The 16,727-nt window shown below is 48.9% G+C and overlaps 5 protein-coding genes across 5 annotated transcripts; 3 read left to right on the top strand and 2 right to left on the bottom strand.

Moving 5' to 3' along the window:
- Positions 1 to 947: 947 nt before the first annotated feature.
- PHYSODRAFT_376007 (hypothetical protein) lies at positions 948 to 2,685 on the bottom strand (the record flags this gene model as incomplete). The annotated part of the gene is made up of 2 exons (XM_009535463.1): positions 948 to 1,137; positions 2,330 to 2,685. Coding segments are annotated over 2 exons (546 nt in total), but the record flags the coding sequence as incomplete, so codon positions are not given.
- A 4,320-nt stretch (positions 2,686 to 7,005) lies between these two features.
- Positions 7,006 to 7,329, bottom strand: PHYSODRAFT_304692 (hypothetical protein; the record flags this gene model as incomplete). Its single annotated transcript, XM_009535462.1, has 1 exon — positions 7,006 to 7,329. The coding sequence occupies one exon, from the start codon at positions 7,327 to 7,329 to the stop codon at positions 7,006 to 7,008; it is 324 nt and encodes a 107-aa protein (XP_009533757.1).
- Positions 7,330 to 10,165: 2,836 nt separating this feature from the next.
- Positions 10,166 to 10,975, top strand: PHYSODRAFT_520730 (hypothetical protein; the record flags this gene model as incomplete). Its single annotated transcript, XM_009535461.1, has 1 exon — positions 10,166 to 10,975. The coding sequence occupies one exon, from the start codon at positions 10,166 to 10,168 to the stop codon at positions 10,973 to 10,975; it is 810 nt and encodes a 269-aa protein (XP_009533756.1).
- Positions 10,976 to 12,951: 1,976 nt separating this feature from the next.
- PHYSODRAFT_521213 (hypothetical protein) lies at positions 12,952 to 13,413 on the top strand (the record flags this gene model as incomplete). The annotated part of the gene is made up of 1 exon (XM_009535460.1): positions 12,952 to 13,413. The coding sequence occupies one exon, from the start codon at positions 12,952 to 12,954 to the stop codon at positions 13,411 to 13,413; it is 462 nt and encodes a 153-aa protein (XP_009533755.1).
- Positions 13,414 to 15,225: 1,812 nt separating this feature from the next.
- Positions 15,226 to 15,816, top strand: PHYSODRAFT_264590 (hypothetical protein; the record flags this gene model as incomplete). Its single annotated transcript, XM_009535459.1, has 1 exon — positions 15,226 to 15,816. One exon carries the CDS (start codon positions 15,226 to 15,228, stop codon positions 15,814 to 15,816), a length of 591 nt encoding a protein of 196 aa, XP_009533754.1.
- Between the last annotated feature and the right edge of the window lie 911 nt (positions 15,817 to 16,727).

Here is a 16,727-nt window from a genome sequence, read left to right as displayed (position 1 = left end):
TCAAATCTGCTGCATCACTCGGGCCATCATCTTCTCCCACCGAACTTGCTGCCTGGTCACTCGGTATTCGCTGCTCATCAGCAGGAGGCTCTGATCGCACGTCTTGTGCATTCGCTGCATTTTGCACAGCATTACGAACCACATCATCTAGCTCTATATCGAACTGTTTGATCTGTTACATACTCCACTTGCAATGGAATAAACGGAATCTGTGGATAATCAATTAAGTTATCTTCAGCAGTAAATTTGGCGGGTTCACCGACAGCCTCCAGCCTTCATTCAACAGTAGGCCGAGGCTCAGCAAATTCGCAGGTCCAGAGAGAGGAGCTCCACGTTGTTCAATTCCAACGTCATCTCAATCTGGACCAGAACATCAATCGCGTCAACGAACACAGTACCACACAGTTTGTCTCCCAGATTTGGAGCGTGGCCTTTTTGAAGCTCGTGAACTTGTCCTTCTCATCGCAAACAAGCGATGATGCTCCAGAGCCCAGTATCCAGGCTCCACTGGGTCCGTGCTGCTCTCCTCCAAACGCTATCCCCAAGGAAGATGGTTCTTCATCTGAACTACTGCTACTGCTGCTGCTGCCCTCGCAGTAAACCGCATGTAGCCTATCGCTCCGATCGTCGCATCGTTGCTCGGCGCCGGTTTCTCACCCCCATTGGCTTTGCGCTTCTTTGTCGTTCGACTTGCCTTTCATGCCTCCCTGCACTTGGTTCTGCTTGCTCTTGTAATGCCAGCAGTCTTTGCGCATGTATCCGACCTACTTACAGTGATAACAACGCAGAGCTCGCCGCTATCCGGCTCCCGTGGTCTGCACTTGACCATGTGGTCCTGAGTCTGACCCTTGTTCATTGCTACCCGGATGCTGGTCCTGCGGTTGACCCATGTGCATTGCCATTGCCGCCTTACAATTTACTGCCCCGCTATTCACGGTAGTGTCCGCGGCCATCTTCTCCATCTCGTCGCGGGATAACAGCGCGTTCATCACTTGCTGCAAGGTCGGCGGACGACCTTGCCGATAGGAGAAGTCAAAAAGAGTCATGTGGTGTAGTAGCACGCACAAAATCGTCAGATGTGGCACCCTAGCTACAAACACAACAACAGCGTAGCTAGTCGGCCCTTGTTGGCCTGCGCTGAGATGTCCCCCAGCGGTTCGGCCCATCCGGGACAGTGATGTCTCGTCCTCGCCGAGACCAAGTACCCCAAGCCAGTCAATCACGGAAGCCAGCCGAGTTACCTGACTCCGGAATTAGAAATCGCGTGCCCTCCGCCAAAGGACGGACGACGGCCCTCGCGGGCTTTTACGGGTCGCTGAGAGCAAAGGCTTCTCGACTCAGCAATCAGTGCCCGGGACGTACGGGAACACCGGCTCGCAGCGGTGGCGAGACTTTTCCTTCGCGCTTGGCGAGACACGCGCCCAACCCGGGCCGACCTTAATCTCTTGGCGCTACCAGTCAACACCCTACAAGCTATGCCTCGCGGGTGCTGACAGCAGAAATAATCCGGCCCGTGCAGGGGCTTACTGGAAGCGCGTGCACGTGTTGTGGACCTAGAAAATTCTGCTCTGTTTGGTTGTTATCTCTGTCGGGTGCCCTGAAGGGGCGCCTCTACTATCCCAAGCTCCTATACAAATACCAAATGAAAGTGAGTGGTTTTGGATCTCGGCCGACCCTTCGCTGAGCCAGCGACGCTTGAGCTCGGCTGGTCCGGATAAGGCGTCCGGATAACTCTTCGAACTCGGCTGAGCCGGATAAAGTGTCCGGATAAGCCGGTGAACTCGGCTGAGCCGGATAAGGTGCCGGATAACCCAGTGAACTCGGCGGAGCGACCCACGAACTCGGCGGGGCGACTCGTGAACTCGGCAGAGCGACCCGTGAACTCGACTGCGCAACTCCCGGACTCAATTGAGCCTGGTTACCGTATCGGACGGTACATGGTACCGTTTAGCCTGAGATCGGCGGCTTGAACCCCCCATGATCTCTGCTGAGCGTGTCCAGTGCCTTCCTGAACTCGACTGGGTCTTCATCACTGGGTCTGCTACGTGTCACCAGGTCGGGGCCGGTGTGCCTTGAGTTTCTGACACCATCAGCCGAGTTCAGCGGTCGTCCACCAGCGCATTCTTGCCCACTGAGCTCGGCATCCCGCCGAGTAGTACTTGGCTCCTGGTACTTTGTTCCACTGCGGCCGTGGAGTGTGACACAAAACTTGATGTTCCCTACACCACAGTCACAATCTCTATATGTACAGCCCACACACCCATCAACAGCAGTTGGGACATCGATGTGTTTGAAGCTGGACCCTATGTACTGCAAACGCTACCGCAACGTGTTCATCTCTTGAATGTAGTCTGCCATCTTCTGTCCGGGGGTGTACGAATGCGTGTACATTTCACGCTTCAGCTGCACGGAATACGAGAAGTCACATTGAGTCTTCTCAGCAATCAGTGTATCCCACATCTCCTTTGCTGTTCCGAAAATGCACATGTTTTGCGCGTCAGCACCCATGACACCTCGGATGATTGCCTCCATAGCCAGCCGATTTCGATCATTGAAATGGCGCTGCAGCACAGGGTTCATTGGATCACGAATCTCGGCTCCAGTCACTACTTCATATGAATTTCGTTGCTCCAGATACAACTTCAATATTATCTGGTACACTTCAAATGTGTCATCAAATTTGGGGGGGGGGTAGTCGTCTGACCCTAGGTAGAACAGCAGGAACCACTGGTTGTGGCGCACCAGGTTGCCCTAGTGCTGCTACAGCCTGTCCTGCAAGTACTGCAGGTGCCACCACCGGTTACACCGTCGACATCACCATCGTTTGCATCTGCACCGTCGAGCTTACCACGGTAGAAAACGCCGTAGTAACTGTAGTTGCCGTCTGATCTGGTCCTTGCCTTGGAACGTTTCCTCCCGTGCTTCCTTGCGTAGGGGTATTTGTGTTGGAGGGTGTGATGTCACGCGCTCGCGTCTCCACGCTGCGCTCCGGGATCGCATGTGGACTTGCATTGGAGGGTGAGAGCAGGATCATACGACTGTACGTTTGCGTAGAGTCGTACGACTTTGCGCGTAGAAACTTATAACTCGTACGTTTCAGCACAGTCGTACGACTCTACGCGTAAAATCTTACGACTCGTATGTTTTAGCATAATCGTACAACTTTACGGATAGGAAGCAGACAAGGATAGGAGGCCTTGCCTTCTGGTCGGCCAAGGGCAACCAGTCAAGTAGGTAGAGCTAAGGGATTCAATCTCGCACTTATTTTTGATTTTTCAATCTCGCCAACAAGCCCTTCTTCTTCTACTAGCCCCACACCGCTCTTCCTTGCCTTCCATTAATTTGTGCTCATCTTACACCAGTCCTCGAGCCAGGTTTGGCCTCATAACCTAGTGGAAATGCAGGTGGTGAGGTACAGGCTTGTTCCTGCTGCGTTGGTGGCCTCGTGAACGATGTAGTTGCTTAGACGAGCGAGAAGCAGTTTTGCGTTCCAGCTGACAGCCAAACTCAGAATGACTCATTTGCGTTACTCGCCTACCATGTGCTCTTTCACACACAACGTGTCGTACACGAGGATGAAAGATCGTTGGACATGCAACAGCACCATCAACCGACAAAACCTCCTTTGATCGTATGCGTTCCAGCTAACGACGCATCGATCGTCTTGTCTCCACTTGCACCTGGCTCCAGCCGAGTGACGTTGCTGCATCATCGTGCAGAGCAATCGTGCAACCATGCACGCTGCAATCAGCAGCATTTCGGCTAACAGGCGCCAGTAGTGCGAAATCGTTTTAGTACTCATCGTACCCCTGATTGTTTCGTTTTATTTCATCGCTGTTAGCTGGTCGATCTTGTACGTCTTCTCCTAATTGACATCTTCGCTGCCCTCGACGCGCTCTACAGCTCAATCTACATGAAGCGATACAGAGCCTTAGAGTAAGCGACAATATCTCCGTTCATTGGTTTCAAACACCGGGTCGTGTTAGGTGGTAGCATCTTTGTGAACACGTTTGTCAACGCCAGGTCATCGCTCATGGGGGGAGTGTTCCTATAGGTGCAAAATGTGGCGTTCTTCTGTGCACATTTTTTTCACGTCCAGCTCTCGAAGCTAGTACTGGAAAATCGGCGACGTCATCCATGCCTTGGCGTCATTCTTGCAGTTATAGCCCAACTCTGCACCGATTCTCTTGTTAACCCAACGGTTTAGCTGTTCGGTCAATGTACAGTAACGGCAACAGCCCTTAACCGTCAGAATTGGTGCAAAACGCCAAGGTGATCCTTGTCGTGGCTGCCTTGACACCCAGCTTCTTCCGTGTGCAGATGTCGCCCATCGGTCTGAAATTAACACTGCATCGGTCAACATTAGCCGACCTGGGGGCTACTGTGGATGAATGTGGTCGTCAGTGACGAATTTATTGCACGAAGTAAAGTGAGAGATGACGGTCAGAAGCTTCAGTCAGAAGACGGCGAGCAGCAACAGGAGTGTGTATGGTGGGGGCGTTGTGTGGTATTTGGTGATCAATGTGTACGTGTACTCGGTTAGTGGCATCAAGCCGAGGTACTAGTTGAAGATGAGCGATCGGTGCGATTGTCGAGGAGGAGGGACGACCTAGCACACCGAAAGCAGACAATGGTTAGATCGAGGCAGGGCGACGTAGTGATCTGTTGCACGAGGGCCCAGAGGATCGAGAGTACAGCGGCGTGAGGCCAGGACGTGCTCACTTGAGAATCCGCCGACACGAAGGCGGGTCTACCGCGGAGAACAGATTGAAGGGGGGCACGGACGGACGGTGGACGACGGTGGCGGTGAGGGGAGCGGCGGTGGACAACGGGCGAGGGCTGACGAGTAGTGCTAGAGCTACGGCTCGAGTTTGCCGATGGAGTCGATGAGAGGGCAGGCGCCAGGAGGCGTAGGATTCTGAGTGGCTAAGCGAGCGCCATCATCTGAGGGTCAGAAGGATGTGTGGAGGACGTGAGCAGAGAACAACAAGCTAATGAAATTGGGGCGCGTCCGTGAGGACGTTATCCCGGTGCGGGGACGCACGTTGCGTTTCCGGGGCCAGTCTGTGTGTTTGTCAAGAGCAATTGAGACCAGTGTGAGGGGTAATACCCTTGCAATCTTAAATCGGTCGGATTGATGTAGCTCGAAAAGTTCGCCTTGCTTAGCAACTTGCCACTACCCACGCAGTGGCAACAACCTATTGTGGAATAGATAGCGATAATAGGTGCTTCGTGCTAGACGAAACTCTTGAATCTAGGTGACTAGCCGAGCGCCGCCGCTTTGCGGCGGTAAATATAGGTTAAAACTATTGGGTGTGCAAGCACCCCCGTTCCGCTCGCCTCGTCGGCTCGCTGCACTACTCGCCGTGCTAGGTTAGTTATGTAGGATAGGCGGGCCCTGTTGGGGGTCCGCAACGCTCAATAAGGTTTTCGGGGCTGCCTTCGCTATGCTCGGCAGCTGATCGGAATCAGTGGGTTTCGTACTTAGTGAATAAGCGTGATCTACGCTCGGACACGACCTACTGTATTGAGTTTTCAGTGAAGCCAAGCAACTCAGTAAAAGTATTGACGATGATGGGGCCACAACCCAATACAGAGATGAACGAGGCTGCAAAGGCCAAATGAAAAACAGAGCAGAGACTGGATATGATGTATATCACTATTAAGTAGAACGGTAGTGATCTTACGTATGACGCCTTATCAAGTGTCTAAGGCAGTACAGATACAGCAATGAGATGTCTCTGCGGAGACTCTTCGGTGACAGTCGATCTTCGTTCTTTTGTTCACCGGTGTTTCGGACGATGAAAAAGAAGCACTGACAAAGACGACGAAAGTGCGGGGGCGAAAAATATAGGACATTTGCCCTGGTGAGCGTCTGGAAATATCAGAAATATTATCACTGCTAGCGGCAACATTTTGGTGTTGAAGACGTTGCTGGACCAACCAGACCGTTTAGTTCACCCCCTCCCTTATGCACAGTTGCAGAGCTAACTGAGCCTCCTTCCCTTCAGACGGAAGGGAAGCACAAGTTGTGTCGCTTCAAGAAGCGGATGAGCCAGCCCATAGACAGTGTCAGCGTCATAGCGGGCCCACCCACCTTCGTTTGTATCTCACGCGCTTTCTTCTTTAGTGGTGGTGTGGTGTGTGTACGGGGGGGGCTGGACAAGCTTTAACTGTCCCCCTTAGTATATGCAGCTAAATCTTCTTGTGTGATCGTTGGGTCTTCTCCATACTTCTGTATCAGCTCACGTTTTCCCTGATTGTCAGCGAACGTGCCATACTCCCCATAGCTGACCATTCAAAGGTGAAAGGTTTTCTGAAACATTATAAATATATAATATAAGCGCATAATGTCTCAGGAGTAATAGGGAGTCCTAGATGTCGGTAGTGAGGGTACACACCGTATTCTTGTCTACGGTCGACGCGGCTGTGACGCTGTAGCGTCGTTACCCTCGAAATCCGATGACTGCAGCTGTAACCCCACCCCCATCTAAATCCCTGCTCTCGACTGACGCCTCCCTCCGTCATTAAGCGAAAAAAAAATTAAGTTTAACCTGATAGCAGATGCGGGGGGGGGGGTCATGCCTCTTCCAACTTTTTTATTTCAGGAAATTACAACGCGTTGAAGTTGAAAGGCTATTTTGGTGATAAAACATCAAATTTTGCTAGGTTTGGTTTTACTAGGTCATTCCTGAAAGCAATCATTTCTTCTCGCAACTGCACTAAAAGGGTTTGTTAAAGATACTGGGGAGTTTCCACGTGGAATTCGACCATCCTGGAGGCCATGAGACGCCTTTAAATAACTTCTCGATAGTGTCTGCTTCCACGTATCGCGGATAGTTTCGTATTTTATAATCTTTACAGAAAGTCTCAACTATACAAACTCTAACTACGACTTCCCAACCCGGACAATACTGGAGCGGATGGTAGAATCATAAGCGTCATTTATTTGTGCAACAAACCTAACTCTCCTTACGTCTGATACAATCCGCTGACGCGGGCGAGCTACTCCGCCTTGGCTTCTTCGTCCTTGGACTCGTCATCGGTGAGCTCCACGCGCTCCATGTGTTCCTCGAGGTCGCGAGCAACCAGTTCGTCGAGGCAGTCCTGCGTCCATAAGTTGCGACGAGCGAGCGTCAACAGACGAGCCTCGTCCGCGGTGATGAAGGCCCACGCGGACGCTGGGTTGTTGTTGTCGCCTTGCATGAAGCACCAGGCGGGGCCGAAGCAGGCCTTGACAGCACGCGGGCTGCTTGGATGGTTGCCTGCGCATGGCTGCGTTGGGAGGCGGGCGAGGTTCGTGAACAGCTCCACGTCGGGTAGCGGCATCTTCGAGGAGGATCTTGGAATGCTGTGAGTTTCAGAAAATCCTCTGAAATTCAGAGCCGGGATTCGTACTTAGGCTGTGAATTTCAGAGACCTTTCGCGAATAGGTGCGATCCCAGTGGTCGCGCGATCTTATCATATCTTCCGAGTCGGTCGATCGGATTTGCAGGGATAAAAAAATTCAACGACAGTCGGTCTAACTACCGAAATCGCAATTAGACTGTGAGTGTGGAAAACGCAAAAGTGGAGATATGGCACATCTTAAAAGTCTACTTTTGAATACAGAGACTTAGCAATTGTGTAATGACATGTCATGCAATCCAGAATGCGTGAGTAGTGAGTATCCAAAAAACACGAATCTCGCTCACATATTTCCATTTCTTCTATACCCCCCCCACATATGACTAATATTATATTATACTATGACTTTTTCTATACTCACATACTCACAAATATATATGATTGAATTGATTACTCATAGACCTTCTAGATAGCGATTTCGACAATGGAGTGTGAGCATGGAAACACTTACTCACAACAATCTTTCCAAACTCACACGGTTTCGATGTCGAGAGAGACTCTGCGCGCTAGACTGGAGACGAATAACTGCCGCCAGATTACCACGCCAAATGGTTCCATGCTCACACCGATTTCGATACTCAGAGCCACTCTGCGCGAACCACATCACAAAGCAAATATCCGAGGATACAAAAATGTGTCATCTTAAGCGAACCATTCACTAGTATACAAACACTATGCCAACCAAGTACAACCCAGACTACTCCGCGCCAACAAGGAGCGTCAACAAGCGACTATGAGGCGCTACTATGATGAGAAGCGCGACGAGCGCATTGCCAAGCAGAAGGCGTACTACGCTCTTCACCGAGATGAGATCTGTGAGCGACGTAGAGAGCGTCGTCGTGCCTGCCGAGTAGCGGTCGACGTGCCGATCGAGTAACCCTCGACTATGTGCAACATCTTTTTTTTGGCCAGATCGGAGGATAAAAAAACCGTTGATCTTGAGCGAAGGATACTAGAGTATATAAAACCCATCGACTCATAACATCGAACCACCCCATCCCATGTGCCGCGGAATTACCAAGACCGGAAAGCAGTGCAGCCGCAAGGCTGAATGGTGCTCGCAGCACCTGAACCAGAAGCCGGCTGAACCCATCGCCGAACCCATCATTGAGCCTGTTGCTCAGCCCATCGCCGAACCCATTGCTGAGGATTCATTTGACTCTGTCGTACGTACCGCTCTCGCTGAGGCCGGTGCTAGCGAGAACACTATTAACAAGCGTGCTCTCTATGCTGAGAACCTTCGATCTACTATTGCGCCCGAGGCAACCAATATTGCCTTCCTCGACAATACTGATGAGGTAATGGCTCAGATCATGACCTCTGAAAATATTGGCACTCCGAAGACCAATATTGGCCACGTCATCGGCCTTATCAAGGCTTGTGGCGGAGTCGATGATTCTGTTCGCGATTTTTATGGCCGTGAATCCGTCTCGCGCAAGGAGCAGATGCAGGCTGAACGCGGATACGCCCCACAAAAAAATGATGATCAGGCTGAATTAATTGCCGACGAGAAGGAAATTCTCTTCGAAAATATAGCCCCCACCATGTCTCCGAACTCAACTTCTATCCCTGCCGCTCAGCCTCAGCCACCTATATTGATGGAACCAAAGTCGGAGCCGTCTGAAATTAATTCACAGCTACCTCAATTTTGCCTCTCGTCAATATTTAATTGTGATTTTCATATGGAGAACAGTCACGACATCATGTCTACTCTCCACTTGTATAACCTGGCATTCCGAGTGATGATTGCCGATGGCCATCCGCTGGCGTTTCATCTTCAATCCGAGAAGCCAGTCTTATCGGATATTATGCTTTGCCTCTCGTATGCATTTTATACCTGTGATGAGAATACCCAGCCGCTCCCGGAGCGCGAGGGTGCTATTAGAGTGATTTTCGATTCAAACAAATATGATTACATTCACAAGACGCTGCGTGAAACCCTAAAATCCCATTCGGCAGCTGATCATCATCAAGACTAAGGATTACGATGAGTACCTGTACGACCTGTGCTGCTTGCTACCGCCTAGATTCCTTAATTAATTAAGCTATTAGAGTGATTTTCGATTCAAACAAATATGATTACATTCACAAGACGCTGCGTGAAACCCTAAAATCCCATTCGGCAGCTGATCATCATCAAGACTAAGGATTACGATGAGTACCTGTACGACCTGTGCTGCTTGCTACCGCCTAGATTCCTCGATGATCGCAAGAACTTGAACAACTATACTCGCATGCTGTACCAGATGCCCGGTAAGGATGTTATGCTCATGCGCCGGACGTTTGCTGCGATTATGAGTTTCCACCATGGTGAATACTTCAGTGAGACGGTATCCATGATGTCATATGACACCGATGGCCCCAACACTAAGTACCCCCAGTCGCGATGGATATTGGTAAGCTCAAGGCTGCCGCCGGAGGTGCCAACACTGATAAGTACAAGATCTGGAAATCTACATATGAACCTGATCCTATCGAGGCAGATGATGCTGAGAAGACCGGCTCAAAGAAGAAAACGGCTGTGATTTTGAAGGAGAAGATTATCGATATCGCAAAAGATACATACCGACGAGCATTTTCTACAGGTACCATTTATGAGAAGAAAACAGCCTACTACTACGTTCGTAGATTCAACGACCCCAAGGAGTTCCTTAATCACATCTTTCTCGATAATGGGATGTATCAGATGTGCTCTCAGTCAGAGCATAAAGAGCTGCTCCATTTCATCAAGGACACAGCTCGTCCAGAGTTTCCATTCATGAAGATAGACCATGATTTCATGGGATTTAAAAATGGCGTCTACAGTCTGAAGGATGCTTCATTCAGCTCAGGCGACGATATTCCAAAACATATCCAAGTGCGTGTGTATTATGATATTGATTGGGTTATCATCGATGATACACCTCTACTCGACAAATACTTTTCATATCAGTTCGATGATGCAGATGTCATCGAGTTTATCCATTTCATGCTCGGACGAGCTCTGACTAAGATCAACGACAAGTTTGATTTCATGGTCATGCTTGTTGGAGTTGGCGGTTTTGGCAAGAGTTTGCTGCTTAATTTGATTTCCTATGCATTCGGCCCTGATCAAGTAGGAACCCTGGGAAACAGTTTTCAGGACAAGTTTGGGTTATCCGAGTTAGCTGACAGGCAGATTGTGCTATCCGAAGACATGCCTCGCAACATCGCTAAGACGCTACCCAAATCCGATTTCCTGTCAATGCAGAGTCGTGGTCGTATTTCATGTCCTGTCAAGGGCAAGACCTCTATCGAGGTTGACTCGTGGGATATCCCCACTCTTATCAATAGCAACGACCTTCCCAATTATTCCGACACCTCTGGTGAGATTGTACGTCGTATCCTGATCCCACACTTCACCAATGTCATCCCTGATGAAGAAAAGGACAATCAGCTTGAAAAGAAAATCAAAGCGTCTGAGTTTGCAACATTCATTCACAAGTGTCGGTCGACGTATTTGAGATTCTGCAAAGAGCATGCTGGTCAGAATGTCTATACATTTGCTCCTCAGCACTTCATTGACAGCCGAGACATGCTTCGCGGTTAAATCAACGAGAGCTATCAATTTTCTAAGGCTCACATCCAATATGTTGAGCCAGTCAAGGGGCAAGAGCCATGCAAGATCCCTAAGGCTGACCTCACAAGAATGTTTCGAGCATACGTCAAGGAGAAATACAGCATGTCCAAGTCGCCTAAGCAGGCCATGGACGTTCATTCAGTGGTTAGCGCTGATCCTCGTATCAAATTCGTTGCTGAAAACATTTGCAAGTCATGCCGCAAGAAGCATACTGCGAACTGCTGTAGTGAGTACTCGCGCGGCAACCGATCCAAGGCTGAGTACATCATTAATGCCAGATACTCGCCAAACCAAATTGGTGAGTGATGATTAGACATCGTCCACTTGATTGTATGTATATTTTTTATCTCTGAACCCAATCAGCTAATTTATTTTCTATTTAGAGGTTGGTGAGTGATGATTAGACATCGTCCACTTGATTGTATGTATATTTTTTATCTCTGAACCCAATCAGCTAATTTATTTTCTATTTAGAGGTTTGTCTCTATATTATATATTCCTGTCCGACTTACCATGCTCACCCGCGACGACTTCATCCAATTCTCAGCACCGGCAAGCGCGTCGCTGCGTCGACCCTCAAGAACAGAGTTAATTTTCTATTCAAGCAGTATCGCGACATCGGTGGAAACGCCAATGACCTCTCATATCTGAACAGCTACTCGAATGTCATTCGCCACATCAACGAGAGCAAGAACGCTGAAGGAAAGAAAACATACCTGTTTCACCCTCTAGCGCTCGCTAATACGAAGGCCGCTCGACATGTCGTCAGTGATGATGCGAGGCAGAAGCTTCAGTCAGCAGCTAACCGCGCTCGGGACAAATCCAAGAAGGACTCTCTGAACAATGTCGCAACCGACAAGCAGCAGCTAACCGCGCTCGGGACAAATCCAAGAAGGACTCTCTGAACAATGTCGCAACCGACAAGCAGCAGATCAACTATCTCAGCATCGATGGAATGACTATGCAGCTTGAGAAGCACATTCACGAGTTATTCGCTAGCTATGATATGTCTCACAAGGCCGCCAAGATCAGTGATGCCGACTTTGCCAGATGGGACATCCAGAGCGATCGTAAGAACATCAAGAGCTTCGCCCGCGATCTCCAGCGATGCATGATGCTCGCCTGCTACGTATATCAACCTGCTCTACGCGCTGATTGGTGTACGCTGAAGATCACCTCAGCCGCTGTCAATCGACTAGATCCAAAGCTCAACTGGATCCAAGTACTTCGCGGAGGTCGTATCCGATTGCATATGAACGATTTCAAGAACCGTAAGACCTTCGGGGCTCATATCGTCGAGATTGAAAACATTCACCTCAAGCGTTATCTCAAGTACTGGATTGATCTGCTCGGAAGACTGCTCGGATCGAAGCCTGAGCATCTGTTCATATATCAGCTCAGCCCTGTCAAGGATGTATCGCTGATCAGTACTAATAGAGATGCATTCCCGAAGGCTGTTTCTCGAAACAGTGAGAAGGTCTTCAACAGACCTCAGACGATCAATAGCTTCAGGCATGCTTGGGAGAAGAAGATTCAGGAGGATCCAGCCTATCAGCGCATGACTCAAGCTGAGCGCCAGGAGCTACACCACAAGCTTCTCCATGGTGTATTTACTGGCCAACTGTATAACTGGCAGCGGCGAGGATACTCTGACTAAGCAAAAAATATTTTTTTAGATTGTAAGGCTCTTGAAGTTCCATTTGGTATCCAGAATCGGTTCTACTTTCTCGAACTCGCTTGTCAGCAATCGTTTGAGCTCGGATCTGGCGATCATGACTCTTTTGCGAGATCAGCAATTTTTTGTGATTCAACCTCGGCATCCTCTTTGATACGGTATTGTCATAGACTCCGGATGTATCTAGATCTTCTGAATCGATATATTCAATTTCGTCCTCCATCGTAAATTTATGTGATTGAGTATATATATAGATTGCGATAAAATTACGATGACTTCATGCCGAGCACTCACTAAAAGCGACACCCCATGCTCTCGCAATGCTCTTAAAACCGGATACTGTGCTCAGCACGACAAGGATGCTAAGATTAAAATGTACCGCATGGAGCTATCAAAGATGCACGAGCGCGTTCGTCGATATTTGGAGATCACTAACGAACTCAACGATAAGCTCTCGATCATCCCAAAAGTTGATTTCTACAAGTCTGAATTGATAAAGATCGGAGGCCATGATAGACCATACAGAGGAATCATGGATAGCTCGTTCTACAAGGCCGAGATTGAAGATTTATTTGGCATGAACGCTTCTGCTGCTCATGATGAGTATGATAGACTGCTTGCGTTACGGAATCAATTGGTCCATCCACATACACTAGATGGCAGAAACGGCTCTAGGACGGGGGCTTTGCCCCGCGTCAAAAATATGGGTTTGCGAAAACGATATCAGCAGTAATTCTTGCGAAATACCTACTGATCGCAAGAATTAATATTTTTTGCCAAAACGATATCAGATAGACTATAAAAGAACGATGTTTCCATCATTCAATAGCCTATCTCAGCGAGAGCGCAAGCGCCAGGAGCTACTGCGCGAGGCTGAACGCGAGCTCGCTATCGATAGGCATCTATCGCATAGATATGCGGAGACCTTGTGGGCAGCCGATAATGAAGCGATTACTATCCCTCTAGCCAGAACTACTTATGGAGTCAGCACGCAAACCGATGGTACGCAAGCAGCATCTACCACTACGACGTCGACCGACACGACACCACCAAGCGAACTAACTGGAGATATTAGCATTCCAGCAACTGTATCATCTACAGCTGCCTCAGATATGGTTAATCTAGATACTGATCATATCATGTATCGTCCCGATGCGTCGATGGAGGAGGCTGTGTCCAAACGCGAGGATAGACAAGCAAAATCATATCAGGCTGTTGTTGAGCTATTAACTAACATGCCGGATGTTGCTACATGGGATCTCCATCCGCTCTTCGATCCGATGCTAGTCAAGGACGGCAATGCAAAATCTCAGCGTGATTTGTTCTTCCTCGGACCAGGTGCTAAGCTATACCATCGTAGCTCTCGGCAAGCTGTACGTAAGGACAAACAGGAGGATTTGATTGAGCAAATCGACTGGGAAGCTACACTCGAGTACATCCTTGATCGTATAAGATTAGTTGATGGCTATGTCAAAGCGCGAGATCTACGGGAAAAGCTAGATACTCAGCGTAAGGTATTCGATGGGCTCAAGCTCAATGCGGATATGCCAAGATTATTTGAGAGCTTTAAAGCGCTCAACTCAATCAAGGATGAGATTGTGCGAGAGGACAAGCTTGATAGTAATCGATTGGGAGAGTCTCGCTTAGCATTGAACGACATGGTGAATCAGATAGTCAATGAGAATCTATCGAGGGTTCGCGAAGCGATGATATCAATCGCGATTCGAAACAGATCTTTACCCAGATCGTGAATAGCAATTGGAATGTTATCAAAGCTAATTTATTGCATGATTTCAATGACAAACAAGGTTTCTATGCGCTGGGTCGTAGCGACGATCTGCAAGGATTGCCTCCTCCAATCGATGGATACTACATCGATCCAATCAATTTTAAGGTTCGTCAAACACGTAATCATCGAGTATCGAATAATATGGAGAAGGAGCGTCTGTCATGGGCCAATACACTTCAATTCCTATTCCAATCGGCTCAGAACCGTGATATCGTGCTCGATACGTCTGGTACTCCTTTAAGAACGGCTACGAAGCGGTCACTAGAGGATAGCACTGTATCCAATCTCATTATCGATCAGAAGCGACCGAATCTTAACGAACTTAGTCGAACAGTCGGAACTGATGTGAATATGACTGAAGCAGCTGGCGACTATAAGAAACTCGTTTATGATCTATATACTGACAACCCTTGGCTTCTTTAGGAGTATTTACCCCCGGCTGTATCAAAGCTTAACAAGCAATACGATCCTAATGGATATTATATCGACCTAAATGGAGCTATCCGAAAAATTAAAGGCAAAGCGCCGAATCTGACGGTGGATCAGCTCGCATCGCCCGAAGCACTGTCTCGTATGAATCTAAGCTGGGCATTGACGTTCCAAGGCGTTCTCGATTATCTAATCCAGGCTGTTAAGTTCTATGGAGACCATCCAGACTTACTCAGAGAACATCGTTTTGAGGAGAAGCTGAGACAGGTTAGAGGCAGTCTTCGTAAGTTTAATATTATCATTCCTGACAACAGTTGTCCGATCACTATGGAGGATCTAGAAATGAAGCCGGCCGTCCGCGGACGGGGCCTCAAGGGAGCCGGATATGTCAAGCGCATGCAGGACCTCCGAGACAAGGATGGACATCACTCCAACCGAGGGTACAATCTCGCTCAATTAGAGGGCTCGGGAACCGCCTCTGCTCTCGCGTACAAGCTGATTGGAACCAAGTTCGTGCATTTGCTCAAGCTCAACGATGGCCTCCTCAAGGTTGTATACCCGAACCGCTCGACGGTCGGTCCTCAGCGTAAGATCAGCGATGATCTATCTCAGTTGATCAAGACTCTCGTGTTCGATGGCAATATCGACCAACAGCTCTACGACTCGATGTCCGTGGATGATCGACGAGTGTTTCACGAGCTACTGCGTATCACACATACCCAACACGCGCTACGCGATGCAATCAAGGATCCTCGCGATGTACTGCGGCAAGAGTACATCAAGCTGAAGGGGGAACTCATGCTCGGCCATGACAACCCGAGCCTGATCCGCGAACTCAAGCAAGTATTGATCGACAAGTATTCAGCAAAGCTGATTTCGGATAATGAATTCAAGGAAGTTTTGGTTGCTATCGAATAGATATCATGATATTCATCAACCCTCGACTCGTCGACACGAAGAACGCGTACCACCGCGAAGCGAGAAGCAGCCTAAAGGAGCTGAAATCGCTCATGGAGAAGTTGGTAGTGAAAGATCCGCCTATCGCTGATAGTGCGTTTAAGGCCTCCAAACCGGGTGGTAGCGTTTGGACATACTCTGAACCCAAAAAAAGCCGCACGTTTAAGCTGTAAGCTCTCTAAGCTGAGCAAGCTCTTTTTTTAGCTCCTCGATTTGACCTTGTTGCTCTTGGATCGCTCGCGCTAAAACCGATGTCAGGCTAGCTAGATCAATTCCCCATGGGTTAATTGGAAATCCTTCTTGATTTAAATCATCGTTTGCTCCGATATCAACTGCCTCTCGGGCGATTTCGTATAATTCTCGCGCTATGAATCCTACATGAGAGGTACGCTCCTGTATCATAGTGAATTTCCTTGGCTTCATCTTTATAACTGTATTCAAGCCACATGGACAGTCTACAATGTCTGTCTTTAGCCTCTTGTCCGAAGCATTAGTGTAGCTACCACCTCGCACCGGGGTATATGATACCCAATTGTAGTTTGCATCGTAGCTTCCTAGTCTGATAGCACCTACGGTCGAGTCAGAGCCAATGGCCGGGTAGTTAGCCTGGCTCCAATTGAAACGGTACCTAGCGAACCCATCTCCGCCTCCCTTGATGTACATGAAATTGTTGACCCATACCTCTCCGCCAGAGTGTATGGTAGCTTCTGGCGATGTGACACCAACTCCCATTCGTCCAGAGTTGTTGAGGTAAGCAATAGTACTACTGTTTACCATGAGACGTAGCGGATCGCTCGTAGTAGTGCCGAGAGCAACGCCGTTAGATCCGCCAGCCACATCGTTGTAGATCTGTACCTCGAATTCGATAGGGG

Source organism: Phytophthora sojae, assembly GCF_000149755.1.
Source record: "Phytophthora sojae unplaced genomic scaffold PHYSOscaffold_8, whole genome shotgun sequence".
In the NCBI taxonomy this organism is placed as follows: domain Eukaryota; phylum Oomycota; class Peronosporomycetes; order Peronosporales; family Peronosporaceae; genus Phytophthora; species Phytophthora sojae.
Note: the sequence above shows the minus strand (reverse complement) of the source record. Positions and strands in the feature narration are given on the sequence as shown.